This window comes from Centruroides sculpturatus, unplaced genomic scaffold, assembly GCF_000671375.1.
Source record: "Centruroides sculpturatus isolate CEXI.00-Female unplaced genomic scaffold, Cexi_2.0 scaffold999, whole genome shotgun sequence".
Taxonomy (NCBI): Eukaryota; Metazoa; Arthropoda; class Arachnida; order Scorpiones; family Buthidae; genus Centruroides; species Centruroides sculpturatus.
The window spans coordinates 236,291-257,785 of record NW_019385237.1 but is presented as its reverse complement, the minus strand read 5'-3'; the positions used below and the strand labels follow the sequence as shown (position 1 = coordinate 257,785).

The 21,495-nt window shown below is 30.7% G+C and overlaps 1 protein-coding gene across 1 annotated transcript in view; it reads right to left on the bottom strand.

Moving 5' to 3' along the window:
- Positions 1 to 19,734, bottom strand: part of LOC111636559 (paired mesoderm homeobox protein 2A-like) — a 43,144-nt gene extending 23,410 nt beyond the window's left edge. The window contains exons 1-4 of the mRNA XM_023381839.1: positions 19,325 to 19,734; positions 12,619 to 12,815; positions 3,668 to 3,680; positions 2,696 to 2,892 (exon numbers count right to left, since the gene is read on the bottom strand). Coding sequence (XP_023237607.1) covers positions 2,696 to 2,892; positions 3,668 to 3,680; positions 12,619 to 12,815; positions 19,325 to 19,652 — 735 coding nt within the window. The 5' untranslated portion in view covers positions 19,653 to 19,734. The remainder of the gene's footprint in view (positions 1 to 2,695; positions 2,893 to 3,667; positions 3,681 to 12,618; positions 12,816 to 19,324) is intronic.
- Positions 19,735 to 21,495: the final 1,761 nt, after the last annotated feature.

The following is a 21,495-nucleotide window of genomic DNA, read 5'->3' as shown; positions in this document are numbered from 1 at the left end:
TTTTTTTTTTATAATCGATTAAAAATTGATATTTTAGATTTATCTAGAATTTAAGGTAGAAATTCTACCTTAAATTCTAGAGCGCGAATAAATTCTAAGGGAAAATAATTAGCATTAAATACAATAGAATAATTATAGAACGATCTAGAATATAAATTTAAACGATAAACTTGAATACAATGCTTTAGATATAGTTACTACATTATAAATTAAAGTCTAGAACATAGAACTTAAAGCTCTGGAATATGGACTCTAACGTATAAGCTCTATAAATAAGATTGTAGAATATATAGCCTATATATATATATATCCCTATAAAATATTCATATATAAGTTACTAGATTATAAATTAAAGTCTGTATAGCTTCTAGAAACTGTTTTTCCCCCCTTTCTTTCGTCCAATTCTCTTGATTACTTTAAGTGTCGTTACGCTTATTTAAATTTAAGAATTTATCACCAAAAAAAAAAAAGAAAGCTTTTTAAGATATTAAATCCTGAAAATATATTTTTTTTCGAGAAAAAAACAAAAATATAATCTTCGGATTATGTATAAAGTTTGAAAGTTTTAATGTGTACGGCTTTAATGGAACCCAGGAGACGACATTTTCTAGAGAACGATTATACAAGAAGCGCCTGTGTCTGTGTAATACGGCATTATAAAGAAGAAGCGAGAGAATACCGTGAATTGTTTGTGAGTTTTAATAAAAATAAAAACCTAACTAAGATCCTATCCTAATTGTTTTTAATCCATCAAGGATTCGTCGATGCGATAAATTGTTTTATGATTCCTGGTACGATCTACAAATGCAAGTGGGTCGGACAATCAAGCTGATGGATCCTCCAGATCACGTGGTGAGTTTGTCGGTGATTAAGACCACCATTAAGTCCCAAAGCGGGACATGGGGTCTGTCCTGACTTGTGTCAAACATTAATGACTCAATACAAATTTAATTACAAGTAGAACGCTCTGCTTGCCTATGTCCCGCACTCGGGGGACCACACAATCGGTCACATGATCCCCGAGATGCCCTCTAATATATCTAACTTGAAAGGTCTGAAGTTTTAAAGCTCTATCTAGAATTGTTCCGTTTTAATGATGTTATATGAGGTCTTGGATGAGTTTTGACTTTTATAGATTGGCTACTAGTGGTCCTTAACTCAAAGGGTAAACAAAGTTGAGGGCTTTAATCAATGGCGCTTTATTTTAGGTAAAGGGGAGAGAGAGAGAGAGAGAGGGAGAATCGAAAAGTTTTATATAAATTTTGTCTCATTTTGAATTTTATCAAATCTCATTGTTTTCGGTGGTGTTGACTCTTCCATTCGTTACTTCTTTTCGAGTGTACGAAACGGCCGCAAATCGAAAAGATTCATGAAATTTTAAAGATGAAAAGGGGGGCCATCAGCGAATGCTTCGTTTACATAAAGTTAAACACGCTCTCGTGCCATTTTGAGAGATGACAGAAGGATCCTTCCCATCGATTTTTCATTTATGATCATTATTTAAGGCCATTTTATCAGAAATTTTCTTTAAAATCTCCACATTTAACTCCAGTATAATTCTAGTAATTTTAAAATAAATAAATAATTTTTTTATTTATTTATCTATTTATTTTTAATCTATACAATTTACTGTATTTTGTAAAGTAAAAAAAAAAAAATTACTATAATTTACACGCAGCTTGAGAAAAATATATTTGAGAACAGTTTTAGTAGCCTATACAGTTGTAGCCCAAAAGTCAGTTGACTGTGTTTAATGTATTTCGTACGCACTCGTGAATATGAATTGTAATATTTTAAGAGGATAAAAGGGCTCGTGAGATGTTAAAATCATGACTAAGTATTCGAATAAGATAGCAATTTTTGGGTTTAACAGCGGTTAACTAACTTTTGGGCCACCCTTTAAATATATATAGCCTATAAAATAACAGACGTAAAGGGTGGCCCAAAAGTTAGTTAACCACTGTTAAACCCAAATTGCTATCTTATAAATATAAATATATAGGTTATATATATAGGCAAAAAATAATAGAATAAATTTAGAAATTAAGCTCTTCAAAACATTAAAAAATTATATAAAAAATTTTAAAGTTTCTTTAATAAATATTTAAAGTTATTTGATCAAAATAACGTAAGAATTACACGGAAGTACAACTTGTGTATCTTATAATTGTGTGAAACAGATAAAAACAATGCGAAAAATGTATATAAAATATTTAAAAATAAATAATTTAAAATTTATTTTTAAGACTTTTTCATTATTTTCTCTAGTAAATTCTACTTATTTGGCGCATCTAAATAGTGTTTAATCTACGGAGAGAACGTATTTACAAAGGAAAAAAAAAGAAGAGGGGGAGAAAGAGAGAAAAAAAAAGTGTGTAGTTTTTCAAAAAATTTAGATAAAACTTTTCAAAAGGTAAAAGCGCATTGCTAGAAGAATATTATAAACAATCTCTCGTAACAAAATCGATAGCGGTGACGTTAAGCAGGCGGCCATTTTGTGGTAAAAGGCATGCAGAGAGAGAAAGAGAGAGAGAGAGAGAGAGAGAGAAAGAGAGAGAAAGAAAGAGAGAAAGAGAGAGAGAGAGAGAGAGAGAGAGGAGATATTCAGAAAAGCGAATAACTAAAGTGCTTCAGCTTTTTTTATTTTTTTTTTGCCATTTTTATATAGGGATGTCATAATTATATGAAAACTTACCTGCACTCTAGCTTCGGTTAGATCCGTTTTCATGGCGATCTCTTCTCTGGTGTATATATCCGGATAGTGAGTCTCTTGGAAGGCCCTTTCCAGTTCTTTCAATTGGGCACTAGTGAAGGTTGTTCTGATTCTCCTTTGCTTGCGTTTTTCGGTTAGAACCCCTTCGTGGCCAGAGTATACTTTATACGGTATTCCAGCTGCAAGAGATAAGAGATTTTTTTTTTCAACGTTTAGTTTCGCTCATCTTCCATTTTTTATACGTGAATTTATACATTAATACATGTAAAATTTGAGGAGTTAGTTTTTCTTCCCTTCCACGTATTATTTGGGAGTGTTTTATCCGTTTTATGGCGCCATTTTCAGTCGAACGGCGCCTAGGCCTGGCTTGTTTCTAAGCCTAATTCGAATCGATTAAGTAGTGTTGAAATGTATAAAAATTCCTTCTTAAATGCGCTTAAAATAAGTCATTTTAGTCGAAATATCTTTAGTTTATAATCCTTCTTTCCTGTGGTTTAAATGTCTTCGGCTAAACAATGGTGTGAGGTATTCCTGGTAAGCACTTATTAATCAAAGATATATTGAGAATATTGAATTAAATTATAGTTCTTACTGTCCGTCTGTTGACTGATACGAAAGATTAGTAACTAGTCAATTCGTAACGCGAAACATTAAAGGCTACACTAGTCAAGTGGAGGGTGTAGGCCTACAAAATGTGTTCGTTTTTTCTTATTTTTTCTTATGTTTGGAGGGATACATACTAAAAAAGTAAATATAAATAAGCTTCAAATTGTTTAGAATAATTATTACTGTTTATATTTTACAATTTGCTTATTGCCTTTGCCTTGTAGGACAGTTAGAACACAGAATTCTTGAAGGCTAATCTATTCCTATTGAAGGCTCTCCGATACGAACGAAAATCATAAAAACAAATATGAAATTCGATAAAGAATCCTTCCCAGTATTTAGTTTTACCTGTAAACATCATCTAAAACATGAAAATTGGTGCTTTATCGAACATAAATAACATGCTACTGAATATATCATTTATCACACAGTAAACAAAGGAGAAATCATGTTTTACTTCAGCGAAATTTATCTACAACTTGTAAACTTTGAGATAATTTATTTAGAATTTGCAAAATTTCAATTCCTGTGTAGAGCAATGCGAAGATAATTTTGTCTCGCAGCTTGTATTAGTTTGTATTAGAAGAGGAGTCATCAGCAATTATAAGTATCTGGCTGGAATTTTTCTAGCATCAATATGCTTGCCATCTATCTACAATACAGCAAGAAGGGCTCCATTTGCAACACGTTATCACTCTTCAATTCAGCTGCAGTAGCTCAGAATCTCCCCCAGATCCACTCTTCTTACAAAGGGCTTAACATATTGAGAATCGAAATGCAGAGAGATTTGGATGTCAAAATTTGCGATCTTCCGACATCTTTTTTTTTTTTTTAATATCTTCCAATTGTACAGATGGGGGAGGAACCTCCAAAAATGCATGGTTTATGACGGACGAAAAGTTAAATTCGATTTGAAAACCAAAATGATGGTTATTTGGCTCCGGATATTTCTTACAAGAGTTGTTATTGGTCATTTTGTGTGTCAATCGGTCATTAAAAGTAAGAAGCTGCAATCAGTGCTTGTTATGTGACATTAACACACTCATAATTACAGTAACTCTAAGCTTAATCTAATCACCAAGTGCATCTGATTAGATTTAGATGTGACAGCGACAGACATGCAATTGCTGCTACTGCACAAATTCGTTTAAAGTGTTCTTGGTAGACAACAGGTTGGTTCGGTCTACGTCCTGACCTTTGTCTTTCTCCACTTCGTTCGGATGTATTTTAGCTACATAATCTAATTCTACATGTTTGCTTGCTAACTATACATAACACTTTATACGCCCACAAACAAGAATAAATTGTCTTTAAATTAAAACAGCTACAAAACCTGATTAATCCCTATTCGAAAGTAAACAAATTGCCCTAAAAATTAGGGATTTTTTCTTGAAATTAACTCACTTATTCTAGCCACGATCTACATACACTTTACAACGAAGCATTCTAGCATCATGTAGCGAGTTATTGTAAGTTTTTACATGCGTATACCTACAATATTTCAATTTCTAGGCCTTAAAATAAGCCTAGAAGTGGAAATGGCTCTAAAAAACAGTTAAAATATGAAGAATTTATGGTAAAAATTAACCATAGAAGCGAAATAACACAGCTTTGTAGACACCCCTCGTCTTAAATAATCGCATATTAAGTGGTTATATCTATGACTTTTTTTTTTTTTTTTTTGAATTTTAGGCCTCCTTTTATAAATTTAGGCCTAAGTGGCAGCGATTAATTTTACATTAAACTTCATTAGAAAGGCCAATTAGGCCTGTTTCAAACGAGTTAAGTTTGCGTGTGTATTATACGTGGGCCTAATGCAAAACTATAAAAGCTAAGTTCCGACCAGAATTAAACTCAATTCATTAATTGTAATCAAGGATAAATTGTGACTTAATTTAGATTTTGCCTTAATTGAGGTTTGTAATTAAGGGTAATGTAGCCTTAATTTAGATTTTCAATCATGGTGGTGATGAAATCTTAATATAGACCTTCAATTAAAGGTCTGTATTAAGATTTTAAAGTCTCAAATTATAGTATAAAAATTTCTTTTCCGATCGGGAATAAAAAGGCTTTAATTTAGCCTTAATTTAATGACAATTTTTTTAAATTTTAATCCTTAATTAAAAGTACCAAAAGTCTCAATTTAAGGCTTTTATCTTCAAAGAGATTATCAATCGAATAATTTAATTTTATCAAAACTTTTGCCTTAATTTCAAGTTTAGAACGATGTCTTTATTTAAATCCTAACCTTAAAAAGCCTTATTTTAACTTGAAATTCTACTTTTTAATTTGATTTTCTTCAATTATAGTAAGACCTTAGTGCATAGTTTACTCTAAATTTATAGTCAATAACTCTAAAAAAATATCATAATTTAGATTTTTTTCATTAAATTAGGCCTTAAACTAAAGATTAACAAAGGCATAATTTAAATTTTATTCTTAATTCGGCTGCTAAACCCTTAATTATCTAACTTTTGCCTTAATTCAGCTTCGTTATCAAAGAAAAACAGAGTTAAAATTATTAATTATATTTAAGAATAAAAATTAAACTAGGCTAATTTAAGCCTTAATTTTAATGAAGATTATTCTACTCTAAGCTTTAATTATGTTTATAAAAGGAATCTATTTAAAAATTCACTATTAAAAGCAAAATAGTAGGAATTAACGAATTTAAATTAAGAAGCTATAAGAAGTAGGCTTTAATTTAGTTTAACAAACAAATTATTTTATNTTTAATTATTAATTATATTCTGTAATAAATAACTGTAGATTAAATAATTATATAATTAATTATAATATTTATCAAGTAATATAGTGTATCATGCCAATGTATTGAAACCTATAGGTTAATAATACAACTGACTTTTGCTCTTTCACTCAATACAACCCTATAGACTTCTATGCAGGGGGTATTTAAAAATGGCGTCCACTGAGTGACAGAATTCTAGATCCTATTACGACACACATAAAACTATAGACACTAGAAGCAATGGATCCATTGATAAAACTCCAAACTATTCTCTGATTACTCCCTCAATGGGTTGCCCTATTGATGATACAGGGAAACGAACGGGTCCTATGCTCGATTGTTAATGCCCAAGATAGGCCTTTGTTAAACAGTAAGCTTTACCATTTCTAATTACCACAAGTTTCGGCTAAAGGAACCAACAACGCCATTCCATTTAGTTGATACAATTAATTAAATAACTAAAATAATTAATTTAGTCTATCGTGTTATGGAAAATGTAACACACAAACTTCGAGCCGTCTACTTACAGAATATAAATGTGTTAGGGGGTTACAGACAGATTTAAGGCCGTAGAATTCGAATAGAACGTTTTTTTTTACCCCCCTGACATAACAAATTATCAATTTTTACAGAATAAACTTTACGTAGTCTATTGGTGTTTACTCGAAGAAAGTTACCGTGTTTACAAACTAAGAAAAATGGGGGAAGGAAATGTATGTATATATGTATATATATATGTGTGTGTGTGTGTGTGCGTGCGTATGTTGCTACTATAATAAAAACAGAGATAAAATAGCCACGTTTTTTAACAAAATGAGCAAACATCAAGTATTCGTGGATAAATTTTTCGCTTCTGCAGTAAAGTTATCAAACATTCACTCGTGTAGTGTTTGGAGACTTTGAAGCCAGATGGCCGGACGAACATTTTGTTGACACAGTGTATGAGTTCTGTACATCACCCTGATTAACTCTGCCCTCCGCATCACTCTGTGTCCTTTTACTCCGGACAATGAAACAGGTTGGATAGCACGTGCTGTGGTAGGGGGCCCTTTTCTAGAGCCTGATGCCATTCCGGAGATCCCCCGGATGATCTGTTGTTTGATTATCAATGTGGCATATCAAGAAGCGATTTGTTTGCCGCATTTGCCAGCCACCCGGAGTTTAGTTTTGTATTTAATTGAAGGGTGCACTCTGCATCCCTAAACTTATTTTCTAATTGAAAAAATCCATAGTCTATTCTAACTATAGATGGATAGATTCTTAACTATTGATTTAATAGAAATTTTTAAGGCCATTTGTCTAATTGGAATTTAAGGAGGGGGGAAGAGAGGCCTACAGGAAGTAATGCACGACGTTGAATTAAATAGTAGATTTTCACTTGTAAACTTAATTCAACAAAATGTTGAGTTAACTGTCGCCATCTAAACACATTCAAAAGCATTACCCACGCCTGTATTAATGATACAATTGACCAACTGTTGTAATTCACAAAGTAGAATTTAGTTAAATTTAAGTTTAATTCTACAAATCTACAACCGATATACAGAACTTAATTGTAATCAAACACCTATTAAATAATATTTAGAGCTAATTTTGATAAGATAAAGTGGTCTATGTTTATATTATAAGTGAAAGTTGGCCTTTCTGTGTTAAGAAAATAATTTAAAAGTTATATAAATAAAAAATAATCTATTTAAATTTGATAACAAAAGATCGATTATGATATTTGTAGAACTTTAACACTGTATTTACAGTCTTTAATGCCGTAAATCAGTAAAATATAATCGTCATCACACGTAGTAAATCATACAAATGTAGATATTTAGACTACAAATCATAACATTTTGGTGATTTAGAACAATTGTAGGCTTATGTACTCCCTTCTGATTAATGAAATAAAGTAAATTTTCCCTTTAAAACTAATTTAGCCCGTTTTATTGCTTAGTCTAACATCATTAAGGCCTGCAAGTTGCGTAGCGTAAGGCCTCAATACAATAATTAATTCTAAGCTGATAAGTAGGCCTCCAACTGTCCTACTGTAAAATTGACAACAGGCCTACTAATTTAAAAATGAAATTAAACTAATATTAAATCTATTCATTCAAAAATAAATTAATAAATTAATTAAAATTGAATATCTTACAACTAATTTTAATACGAGAGAATGTGTAAAGAATAATAGCCTTTAATTTCAGGCCTTATAAAGTGAATAATTTAAACAATTTAATTGGATATTAAACTTAAAGATAATAATTTCAAAGCCTTTTATTTATTAATTATAATTAATTGTTTACAAATAACGAATAGGCCTTCGAATATACCGGCTTTTAGCAAACGTTTCGGGTGATTGGATTTAATTGCGCTTTTTAGACTCATTAACGTTGAATGTAATTAAAATTATGAAGTTTGTGTAAATGCACATTATTAGTTTACTTAATACTTAGTCTAATGGCAAAATTTATATAATTAATTTTTATTAATTAATATAGGATTCGAGTATAAGGCTAGCGCTTATAGGCCTGCTTGTGTTTATATAGTTTATTACCTAATTATTTTCCTGATACGGATAATTGATTTATTCTAATTTTTTATGGTGATTAAATTGAACTTTAAGTAGTTTAGAAAAAAAAAATAATATATTAAATTAGACTTTCGAGCGCTTTAAGCGTTAAGAAAACAAGCGTTTAAAGTACAGATTTGAGCAACGTTTCTCACCCTTTAAACATCATAAAACATCCTAGAAGATCTTTTAAACATCATACAACATTCTAGAATATCCTAGAAGATAGTTTAAACATTCTATAGATCCTAGAAAATCATTTAAACATCCTAGCACATCCTACAAGATCCTTTAAACATACTATAACATTCCAGAGCATCCTATAAGATCCTAGATCATTAAATAAATCATTTAAATATCCTAGAAAATCATTTACATCATTTAAAAATCGTAAAACATCATTTAAGTTCTTCAAACATCATAAAACATCCTAGAAAATCATTCAAACATCCTAACACATCTTACAAGATGCTTTAAACCTTTTAAAAACATCCTAGAAGTCCCTTTAAACCTTTTAAACACTATTAAAATTTAAAAAAAAAGGTTTTATCTTATTTAATTAGGCATTAAAATTACACGCAAAGGCCATAATTAAACTTAGGCCAATCGCCTAACAGATAAATCCTAAGTCAAACAATAGATTTCTATAAAATTCCTATTTGTTAAAGAATAAAAAAGAAAGAAAAAAAAACTCGAAGAAATATAAATTAATTACGCTTCAACTAGGCCTGTAACGATAAGATAAATATATTTTAAGTTATATTTTTCATAGACCCGGAGAGTGAAATATTATTATTTCTATCTGACAAACAGAGTAAACTTATTCGCGTGCATTTTCTCCTCCCTTTTTTCTTTGATGTTCTCCTATTGGTTTTCGATGGTTGAACCATCGCCGACATCTTATCTGATTATTTTTCTCCTTCCTTATTTCTTTATTTAAATAAAAATATATATATATATATAAAATAAATAAAAAATAAAACATTTAGTAAAATGCTATCCTTTCGCATTCTCAACGTAGCATATTATGTTTAGGTGGAGTTTTAACAATAGCATTTTACTTACTAACCCAATTTATTTGTTTAACGACGTCAAAAAATACCGAAACTGTACACTCCACTTGTACATAATGTGATATTTTTATCGTATACAACCGAATTTAACCCATCAAATCTTATAGATTCTTATGGAAACGTATTCTAGATCGTAACTACTGTTGTAAATTTCTTCTAGAATATTTCATTTCTTTAATAAAAATTCTTAATTTTTAAGTTTTAAATTTAAAAATAATAATAATAATAATTAATATTCTAACGGATTTTTGCACTTTCTAAGTGTTTTTTTTTTTATAATCGATTAAAAATTGATATTATAGATTTATCTAGAATTTAAGGTAGAAATTCTACCTTAAATTCTAGAGCGCGAATAAATTCTAAGGGAAAATAATTAGCATTAAATACAATAGAATAATTATAGAACGATCTAGAATATAAATTTAAACGATAAACTTGAATACAATGCTTTAGATATAGTTACTACATTATAAATTAAAGTCTAGAACATAGAACTTAAAGCTCTGGAATATGGACTCTAACGTATAAGCTCTATAAATAAGATTGTAGAATATATAGCCTATATATATATATATCCCTATAAAATATTCATATATAAGTTACTAGATTATAAATTAAAGTCTGTATAGCTTCTAGAAACTGTTTTTCCCCCCTTTCTTTCGTCCAATTCTCTTGATTACTTTAAGTGTCGTTACGCTTATTTAAATTTAAGAATTTATCACCAAAAAAAAAAAAGAAAGCTTTTTAAGATATTAAATCCTGAAAATATATTTTTTTTCGAGAAAAAAACAAAAATATAATCTTCGGATTATGTATAAAGTTTGAAAGTTTTAATGTGTACGGCTTTAATGGAACCCAGGAGACGACATTTTCTAGAGAACGATTATACAAGAAGCGCCTGTGTCTGTGTAATACGGCATTATAAAGAAGAAGCGAGAGAATACCGTGAATTGTTTGTGAGTTTTAATAAAAATAAAAACCTAACTAAGATCCTATCCTAATTGTTTTTAATCCATCAAGGATTCGTCGATGCGATAAATTGTTTTATGATTCCTGGTACGATCTACAAATGCAAGTGGGTCGGACAATCAAGCTGATGGATCCTCCAGATCACGTGGTGAGTTTGTCGGTGATTAAGACCACCATTAAGTCCCAAAGCGGGACATGGGGTCTGTCCTGACTTGTGTCAAACATTAATGACTCAATACAAATTTAATTACAAGTAGAACGCTCTGCTTGCCTATGTCCCGCACTCGGGGGACCACACAATCGGTCACATGATCCCCGAGATGCCCTCTAATATATCTAACTTGAAAGGTCTGAAGTTTTAAAGCTCTATCTAGAATTGTTCCGTTTTAATGATGTTATATGAGGTCTTGGATGAGTTTTGACTTTTATAGATTGGCTACTAGTGGTCCTTAACTCAAAGGGTAAACAAAGTTGAGGGCTTTAATCAATGGCGCTTTATTTTAGGTAAAGGGGAGAGAGAGAGAGAGAGAGAGGGAGAATCGAAAAGTTTTATATAAATTTTGTCTCATTTTGAATTTTATCAAATCTCATTGTTTTCGGTGGTGTTGACTCTTCCATTCGTTACTTCTTTTCGAGTGTACGAAACGGCCGCAAATCGAAAAGATTCATGAAATTTTAAAGATGAAAAGGGGGGCCATCAGCGAATGCTTCGTTTACATAAAGTTAAACACGCTCTCGTGCCATTTTGAGAGATGACAGAAGGATCCTTCCCATCGATTTTTCATTTATGATCATTATTTAAGGCCATTTTATCAGAAATTTTCTTTAAAATCTCCACATTTAACTCCAGTATAATTCTAGTAATTTTAAAATAAATAAATAATTTTTTTATTTATTTATCTATTTATTTTTAATCTATACAATTTACTGTATTTTGTAAAGTAAAAAAAAAAAAATTACTATAATTTACACGCAGCTTGAGAAAAATATATTTGAGAACAGTTTTAGTAGCCTATACAGTTGTAGCCCAAAAGTCAGTTGACTGTGTTTAATGTATTTCGTACGCACTCGTGAATATGAATTGTAATATTTTAAGAGGATAAAAGGGCTCGTGAGATGTTAAAATCATGACTAAGTATTCGAATAAGATAGCAATTTTTGGGTTTAACAGCGGTTAACAAACTTTTGGGCCACCCTTTAAATATATATAGCCTATAAAATAACAGACGTAAAGGGTGGCCCAAAAGTTAGTTAACCACTGTTAAACCCAAATTGCTATCTTATAAATATAAATATATAGGTTATATATATAGGCAAAAAATAATAGAATAAATTTAGAAATTAAGCTCTTCAAAACATTAAAAAATTATATAAAAAATTTTAAAGTTTCTTTAATAAATATTTAAAGTTATTTGATGAAAATAACGTAAGAATTACACGGAAGTACTACAACTTGTGTATCTTATAATTGTGTGAAACAGATAAAAACAATGAGAAAAATGTATATAAAATATTTAAAAATAAATAATTTAAAATTTATTTTTAAGACTTTTTCATTATTTTCTCTAGTAAATTCTACTTATTTGGCGCATCTAAATAGTGTTTAATCTACGGAGAGAACGTATTTACAAAGGAAAAAAAAAGAAGAGGGGGAGAAAGAGAGAAAAAAAAAGTGTGTAGTTTTTCAAAAAATTTAGATAAAACTTTTCAAAAGGTAAAAGCGCATTGCTAGAAGAATATTATAAACAATCTCTCGTAACAAAATCGATAGCGGTGACGTTAAGCAGGCGGCCATTTTGTGGTAAAAGGCATGCAGAGAGAGAAAGAGAGAGAGAGAGAGAGAGAGAGAGGAGATATTCAGAAAAGCGAATAACTAAAGTGCTTCAGCTTTTTTTATTTTTTTTTTGCCATTTTTATATAGGGATGTCATAATTATATGAAAACTTACCTGCACTCTAGCTTCGGTTAGATCCGTTTTCATGGCGATCTCTTCTCTGGTGTATATATCCGGATAGTGAGTCTCTTGGAAGGCCCTTTCCAGTTCTTTCAATTGGGCACTAGTGAAGGTTGTTCTGATTCTCCTTTGCTTGCGTTTTTCGGTTAGAACCCCTTCGTGGCCAGAGTATACTTTATACGGTATTCCAGCTGCAAGAGATAAGAGATTTTTTTTTTCAACGTTTAGTTTCGCTCATCTTCCATTTTTTATACGTGAATTTATACATTAATACATGTAAAATTTGAGGAGTTAGTTTTTCTTCCCTTCCACGTATTATTTGGGAGTGTTTTATCCGTTTTATGGCGCCATTTTCAGTCGAACGGCGCCTAGGCCTGGCTTGTTTCTAAGCCTAATTCGAATCGATTAAGTAGTGTTGAAATGTATAAAAATTCCTTCTTAAATGCGCTTAAAATAAGTCATTTTAGTCGAAATATCTTTAGTTTATAATCCTTCTTTCCTGTGGTTTAAATGTCTTCGGCTAAACAATGGTGTGAGGTATTCCTGGTAAGCACTTATTAATTAAAGATATATTGAGAATATTGAATTAAATTATAGTTCTTACTGTCCGTCTGTTGACTGATACGAAAGATTAGTAACTAGTCAATTCGTAACGCGAAACATTAAAGGCTACACTAGTCAAGTGGAGGGTGTAGGCCTACAAAATGTGTTCGTTTTTTCTTATTTTTTCTTATGTTTGGAGGGATACATACTAAAAAAGTAAATATAAATAAGCTTCAAATTGTTTAGAATAATTATTACTGTTTATATTTTACAATTTGCTTATTGCCTTTGCCTTGTAGGACAGTTAGAACACAGAATTCTTGAAGGCTAATCTATTCCTATTGAAGGCTCTCCGATACGAACGAAAATCATAAAAACAAATATGAAATTCGATAAAGAATCCTTCCCAGTATTTAGTTTTACCTGTAAACATCATCTAAAACATGAAAATTGGTGCTTTATCGAACATAAATAACATGCTACTGAATATATCATTTATCACACAGTAAACAAAGGAGAAATCATGTTTTACTTCAGCGAAATTTATCTACAACTTGTAAACTTTGAGATAATTTATTTAGAATTTGCAAAATTTCAATTCCTGTGTAGAGCAATGCGAAGATAATTTTGTCTCGCAGCTTGTATTAGTTTGTATTAGAAGAGGAGTCATCAGCAATTATAAGTATCTGGCTGGAATTTTTCTAGCATCAATATGCTTGCCATCTATCTACAATACAGCAAGAAGGGCTCCATTTGCAACACGTTATCACTCTTCAATTCAGCTGCAGTAGCTCAGAATCTCCCCCAGATCCACTCTTCTTACAAAGGGCTTAACATATTGAGAATCGAAATGCAGAGAGATTTGGATGTCAAAATTTGCGATCTTCCGACATCTTTTTTTTTTTTTTAATATCTTCCAATTGTACAGATGGGGGAGGAACCTCCAAAAATGCATGGTTTATGACGGACGAAAAGTTAAATTCGATTTGAAAACCAAAATGATGGTTATTTGGCTCCGGATATTTCTTACAAGAGTTGTTATTGGTCATTTTGTGTGTCAATCGGTCATTAAAAGTAAGAAGCTGCAATCAGTGCTTGTTATGTGACATTAACACACTCATAATTACAGTAACTCTAAGCTTAATCTAATCACCAAGTGCATCTGATTAGATTTAGATGTGACAGCGACAGACATGCAATTGCTGCTACTGCACAAATTCGTTTAAAGTGTTCTTGGTAGACAACAGGTTGGTTCGGTCTACGTCCTGACCTTTGTCTTTCTCCACTTCGTTCGGATGTATTTTAGCTACATAATCTAATTCTACATGTTTGCTTGCTAACTATACATAACACTTTATACGCCCACAAACAAGAATAAATTGTCTTTAAATTAAAACAGCTACAAAACCTGATTAATCCCTATTCGAAAGTAAACAAATTGCCCTAAAAATTAGGGATTTTTTCTTGAAATTAACTCACTTATTCTAGCCACGATCTACATACACTTTACAACGAAGCATTCTAGCATCATGTAGCGAGTTATTGTAAGTTTTTACATGCGTATACCTACAATATTTCAATTTCTAGGCCTTAAAATAAGCCTAGAAGTGGAAATGGCTCTAAAAAACAGTTAAAATATGAAGAATTTATGGTAAAAATTAACCATAGAAGCGAAATAACACAGCTTTGTAGACACCCCTCGTCTTAAATAATCGCATATTAAGTGGTTATATCTATGACTTTTTTTTTTTTTTTTTTTAATTTTTTAGAAATAATTTTTGACAATTGCTCTCATTACATTCCTAGACAATATTGGACATCATTTAGAAGTGAGAGTTTATAAGACATAATTACATAATCAAAGCAGGAATGATTCAGATACAGCTAATGAGCTGAGTGGTCAAGAATTTCAGAAAATTTTTTGAAATTTCCATATTCATATCATATGAAAGATTTTCTATTCACAGATTTATAAATAAAGAATCTTTCGATACTCATATATTTTTTTTACAAAAAGCATTGCCAAAATTTCTTTCACCAGTAGGAAAAGTGACATTATGGAAATGTATTATCAAGTTCTGCCTAACATATTTTCTTCATGGCAGTAATATGGCTTAGATTCTGTACAACAGAATATATTCTGAAGAAGTCTGCTTTTAAGTGAAGACCTTGTATGAGAAGTATTCTAGTCTTTGAAAATTGTAGAAAATAACTATCTTTTCTAAAAAGATACTTCAATGACATGCATTACTGCAACAGCAGAACAGGGAACAAACTCAAACAACCACCTATCCTGAAAAATTGGGATAGAGGAAGTTTGTTGTGGAAAGCAAAATCAACAATCAGACAAAATCAGCTTGTTACAAGTTGTTGCCTCCAGGAATTCTTGATCTAAATTCATTCTACCATACTATCTACTGACTTATGCAACAGGATGATTCAGATGTTGCAAAATATAGAAGAAATTGCTTCTGACTCCAAAGCATAAGCAGGAGTATCAAGANTTAATCCTTAATTAAAAGTACCAAAAGTCTCAATTTAAGGCTTTTATCTTCAAAGAGATTATCAATCGAATAATTTAATTTTATCAAAACTTTTGCCTTAATTTCAAGTTTAGAACGATGTCTTTATTTAAATCCTAACCTTAAAAAGCCTTATTTTAACTTGAAATTCTACTTTTTAATTTGATTTTCTTCAATTATAGTAAGACCTTAGTGCATAGTTTACTCTAAATTTATAGTCAATAACTCTAAAAAAATATCATAATTTAGATTTTTTTCATTAAATTAGGCCTTAAACTAAAGATTAACAAAGGCATAATTTAAATTTTATTCTTAATTCGGCTGCTAAACCCTTAATTATCTAACTTTTGCCTTAATTCAGCTTCGTTATCAAAGAAAAACAGAGTTAAAATTATTAATTATATTTAAGAATAAAAATTAAACTAGGCTAATTTAAGCCTTAATTTTAATGAAGATTATTCTACTCTAAGCTTTAATTATGTTTATAAAAGGAATCTATTTAAAAATTCACTATTAAAAGCAAAATAGTAGGAATTAACGAATTTAAATTAAGAAGCTATAAGAAGTAGGCTTTAATTTAGTTTAACAAACAAATTATTTTATTATTGAAGTGAATTTTTTTTTTCAATTTAAATGATAATATTTTATTTTGAATAAAATTAAAGCTTAAAGTTAACTAAATTATAAGGAAACAATAAACAAATTAGTTGAGTTTTCAGTAAGCTCATAAAGCATAGGCCTAGATTATGAAGAATGGAAGGTTTTTTTCGCTTAAAATATGGAAAGGAAAATAAAAAAGTAGAATAAAACTATTCTAATTTAATATCTAAATAATATTTTAGTATAAAAATAAAATATTTTTTAGCAAATATTAGAAATTCTGTGCTTAGAACACGGATCTGATGTATGTATGTCCTTAGCCTTAAGCATTTGAAAATGGAGAGAGATGTATACTAGCTATTAACCGAAATTTATGATGAATTTCTATATTTAGACTTATAAAAAATTGATCTAGACTAACAAAATTAGTATATAAAACTAATTCGACAAATCTGGAAGTAATATTTAGCTAAATTTCGTTTATAATCTTTGTATTTTCTCATAAGTAATGCCTGATTTACAGGACTTAAAGAGAGTAAAACTCTTGTGAATTTCATAATTAAAATAAATAAATAACTTATACGTATTATAGAGTAAAGGAAACATTAAAAGATTTATTTAATTATTTAAAATTAGATTTAAAATTATCATTAGCGCTCGACGTAAAAATGATTTATCAATGTAAAAGTCGTGGGCCTGAATATGGATGCTGTAAGGATGAAGATTATCCATTTATTGCATGATGCGAACAAAAGTTTTCTATAGAACCTGTTAGTTTAGAATGCTTTGGACATGATATAAAAGTTGTTACACGCTTCATTCTACTACAAAAAAAGGGAACCTCCGTACATGAATGACGATTAGACTTAAAGTTGGTGACAAGTCGTCGATTTTCCCCGGTTCCAACCATCATATTTCTACAAATCGTTCATCAATCAGTGAATGAGACAGAATCATGCATCTGTGCATGGAAATGAAATGTAAATCCCTATTCATCATTCGGATAGTCTACAAAAATTCTAAGGATGTGACATTCTGATATCGGGTCAACATCACCCTCCATACTTTAAGAGAATTTGCTCAAGATGCCGATTTTGTTACCCGAAATATCGAGAATTCTATCAACTTAACCTTAAATAATGATATAAATTTAAGTATTATGTAGAATTTAAACTCTAATTTTGTTATTTTAATGTGTTTTAGAGTTATTACTTTAATTAATTCATTAATAATTCATGAAACGGACTCTAAGTCTAAAGAAGTAGCTTTTGAGTCGATTCTACATGCTCTAAACTCTCGAAATTTTTAGAACGGAACCTTAATTAGAGCCTTAGATAAATTTTAGAGTTGACAACACAGACCTAGGCCATAGAAACAAGAAGGAACCACCCTCAAGTAGCAGCTTAGATTGTGTCTAGACTTGTTGATAGATAAGAAACATATTGAGATAATCAGACAGGATGACAGGCTACGAACTGATTTACATCTAATTTAAATTCAATTTAACTTGATCATCCTTTAATCCTTAACGATCGGATTAACGATTTACTAAATCCTCCATTCGCTAAATTAAGAAGTAATTTATAATTAGTCTGATTATAGCATTAGAGAGAGATCAAAATGGTGACTCGACTGTAGTGTTAAAGCCTGAAAAATCCCTACATTTCTGGTAGATTGCGTGTAAGGATATAAAACTTGAAGAAGCTTTAGAAGTTTTTTTTTAAACATTCGATTTGCAGCTTTAAAATTAGCATAAAGCCCCCAAATTATGCAAATTTCGACTAAAAACATATTTCAAACATCCCAAAAAAAATGCTTAATTCATTGGCACGTCTCATAAATAAATATAAAGAAGGAATTGATTATATTTTCATAGACATAAACATGATTTTCCAATCGTTCGAACTTTACATTCTCAAAATGGAGTCAATGTTTACAAGATTTGAACTTAAAAAAAATCAAAGATTTATCAAGAAAATACCCTAATTTTCTATACATAATTTAAATAAACGTAAACAATTCATTAATACGGAAGGAACATAACTTAAAGACACGCGACTGTAAGTACTGTACCAACAGTACAACGTGCCCATAATGGCATACATTAAATCTTAATTTAATAATATATTTACGCTAAAAACCCATCGAAATTTTCTTCAATGCTTAATTGTATTCTGGACCAAGTTGCAAGCATAATTTTCAAATGTTAGTTACAAGATTCGCTTAAGGCACCCTCTATGGAACTAAGATTCTGAAGAAACTACATCTTGAACTCCGGATCAAGATAGAAAATTAGGTTTTGGGCAACTACATTCGAGACATCACCCATAAACATAGGGGAAATTCCGTGCTTTTTGTAGACGAGAAGAGTAAACACGTTTGGAAATTGGCAATTAATCGGTGCTAAGAGTTGAGTCGAGAAGGAATTTAAGAATGTCGAGCACACAATGGACACACGAGAGGAGACAAAAAGGTAAAAAAAAAAAGAATTATCCCGGCTGAGAAAAAGTGACGTCGACATCCGGTTTTGTATGGTAGAAACGAAGTTGTAGAGAAAAACTCACCTGCAAGACGAATGTGGTGAAGAGGGAAACCAACATTGGCAAGAAGAAAAGTGTATATGGCCTAACGTAACCTTGGCCGACGGTCAAGTCATACTCGTCAGATTTCGCGTGCTCAGCTGGCCCGTTTCCTTGATCAAATTTGGGAAGATCCGTCGTGTGCATCCCCCCTCCCACCGTGTTTCCTGATTCGGCGTTGTGGACCGCAATGGGGGGAGAAGATCTGTAACTCGGTTAGCCGAGACTCGGAATTGATTGTAAACAGGAAAAATGATGAATATAAGAGAAGTAAGAAATATGAATTGTTAGAGAGGGAGTAGTCATACTTAATCTAGCTTGAGGGGCAAGACAAAAACCACAGACAAAAGATAAAATCGCATTAAGAGAGGAAGGGAAAGGAAAACCAGATTATTCACAATAAACTATATTAAATTATTTAATTTTCTCTCCTAACTGGGTTAAGCTAAGACTTACTCTGCAGTGTTACTCCAGGAGCGAACATAGGACCTGTAGACTGATCCGGACGTGGACGTGGCATCATGCAGTTACCTGGCGCCATAGCCGCAGTCGGTGGTGCGGAAAAGGACCTGGGTACCGTAGCAGGTGTGTAACGATAAGCTTGAGTCACCTGACCACACGAATTCAAGTCGGCATAGGAACATGGCAGTTGGCAACTGGGTAGTGCGGGTTCTATAGCAGACAGGGAGCAGCTGTTATCGTAGGTAGGTTGATTTAGGTAGGAGTAGTCCATAGTGGGATGCATAGCTCCCATGTCTTCTCCTAAACGTTGGTAGGCAGACATCTCAGATGTTAGAACACGGCTTGGGTCCTGTATGGCAGCTGAATGCACGGCCACCGTATATAGGACCGCCTCCGTATACAGCTTCACCGCTCCACTGCCTCCCCGCTTCTCTTCCCCCTCCTTTAGCCGCACTCTCTGGAACGGAAAGAGGAGCGCTTCTACAGCGTTTTAGTTTCCGAACTGCCCGCCTGTCAATCGACAGTCCTCCCTCATGTCTGTGTTTCTATCGCCTAATTTGATTAAAGTTTTGAGTAGAAGTGAAAATGCTGCGAGCTCCTCTCCAAATCTGCCAGATTTTTGATGTTGGAATACCTGAGGTGGTTCTTTTTTTTTCTTCCTCCATTCCGTTTTGCTCAGTCTGCCTTTTTTGGATTTTTCAATACCTTCGTTTAATTGGTCACGTCCGTTTGTCTGTACGTTCCGGTTTCTATTGCGAATATATCTTTTGATGATGCTAACCGCTCTCTCTTTATATTTTGTTTAGATGCATTTGTCTCCCCCTTAATTTATAGATCGGGACTTTAAAGGCTCCGTACAAAATAGGATTTTTTTTTTACATTCTTCTTGATTGTTTACCATTTTTATACATTTCTTTCTTACCAATTTGGCTCAACTTAGCTATTATTTCAAAGAAATAAAACATCTTTTAACTTAAAAATCCCTGATATAAAACGAATTAAAATTAAAAAAAAGAAAACACTTTTAAAATATTAAAATTAATTATTTTTAAATTTTAAACAAAAAAAAACCTTTCTTAAAGATAGATTTTTAACGAAATACCAAAGCTAAAGAACACGAGATTTGCGGTTTTATTATAATGTTTTTAAGGCTTTTAATCACTTAAACCTTTATTTAAATATATTAATTATATAATTAATTAAATAATTAAACCTTTAAGTTGTTATATATATTTAAATTTCTTTTAAAAAAAAATTACCCAAATACAGCTCCACTTTACAAAATAAATAGACGTTTGTAGCCTGGTAATATAATATTTATTTGAAAGTTTTGCATGTGTTAGCCCGTATATTTTAAAATTTTAAACAGTTATATGGCTATAATAATATATTTTAAACTTTTAGCGTTTATTTCCGATCAGTTTAGCAAGTTTATTTATTAAAAAAATTCGGTTTTATTTATACGAAATTCTCTTATAAAATACTTGTTTCTTCAACGTCTAAACAACATATTAAGCAATATATATATATATTTTTTAATATTAAATAAGCGTAAAATTATATTTAATTATATTGAATTGATTTAATTTTTTTTTAAATTAATTTATTTAATATCTTTTAAATCAATTTATTTATTTAATATCTTTTTATTAACACAAACATTCCTATTTTGAATATAATTTTAAATCGTATTTTAAGGGAAATTCTGTATAATTTTTAAAAGAAACTGTACAAAATTCCCTTAAATAATACGTTAAATTATTTATTTATTTATTTTTTATCTTAATATTTAAAAAAATAATTATTTTAAAGACGTTAGAATTTAGCAGGAATCGTTAGTAAAAGGTATCGATGAGAGGTTTTTAAATTAAAATTTTAATGTAAAATATGTTCGTTTATTTATTTATTTATTAAATTAATAAATTTTGGAGGTATTTTTTAACACATTTCTTTAAAAATAACTCCAAAATTATACTTTAGTCGACTGTAAATAGAGACGATACGATGATTTTTGTATGGAAGGTATCAGGAGCCATCAAGTTAAATTTAGAGATTTAGAATAAAGATTACGGTTAAAATTATATTATATAACGATAATAATTATTATTTTTTAACATTATCGAACGAAAATATTCATAAAAAGTCACATTGAAAGGCGAAAGAAC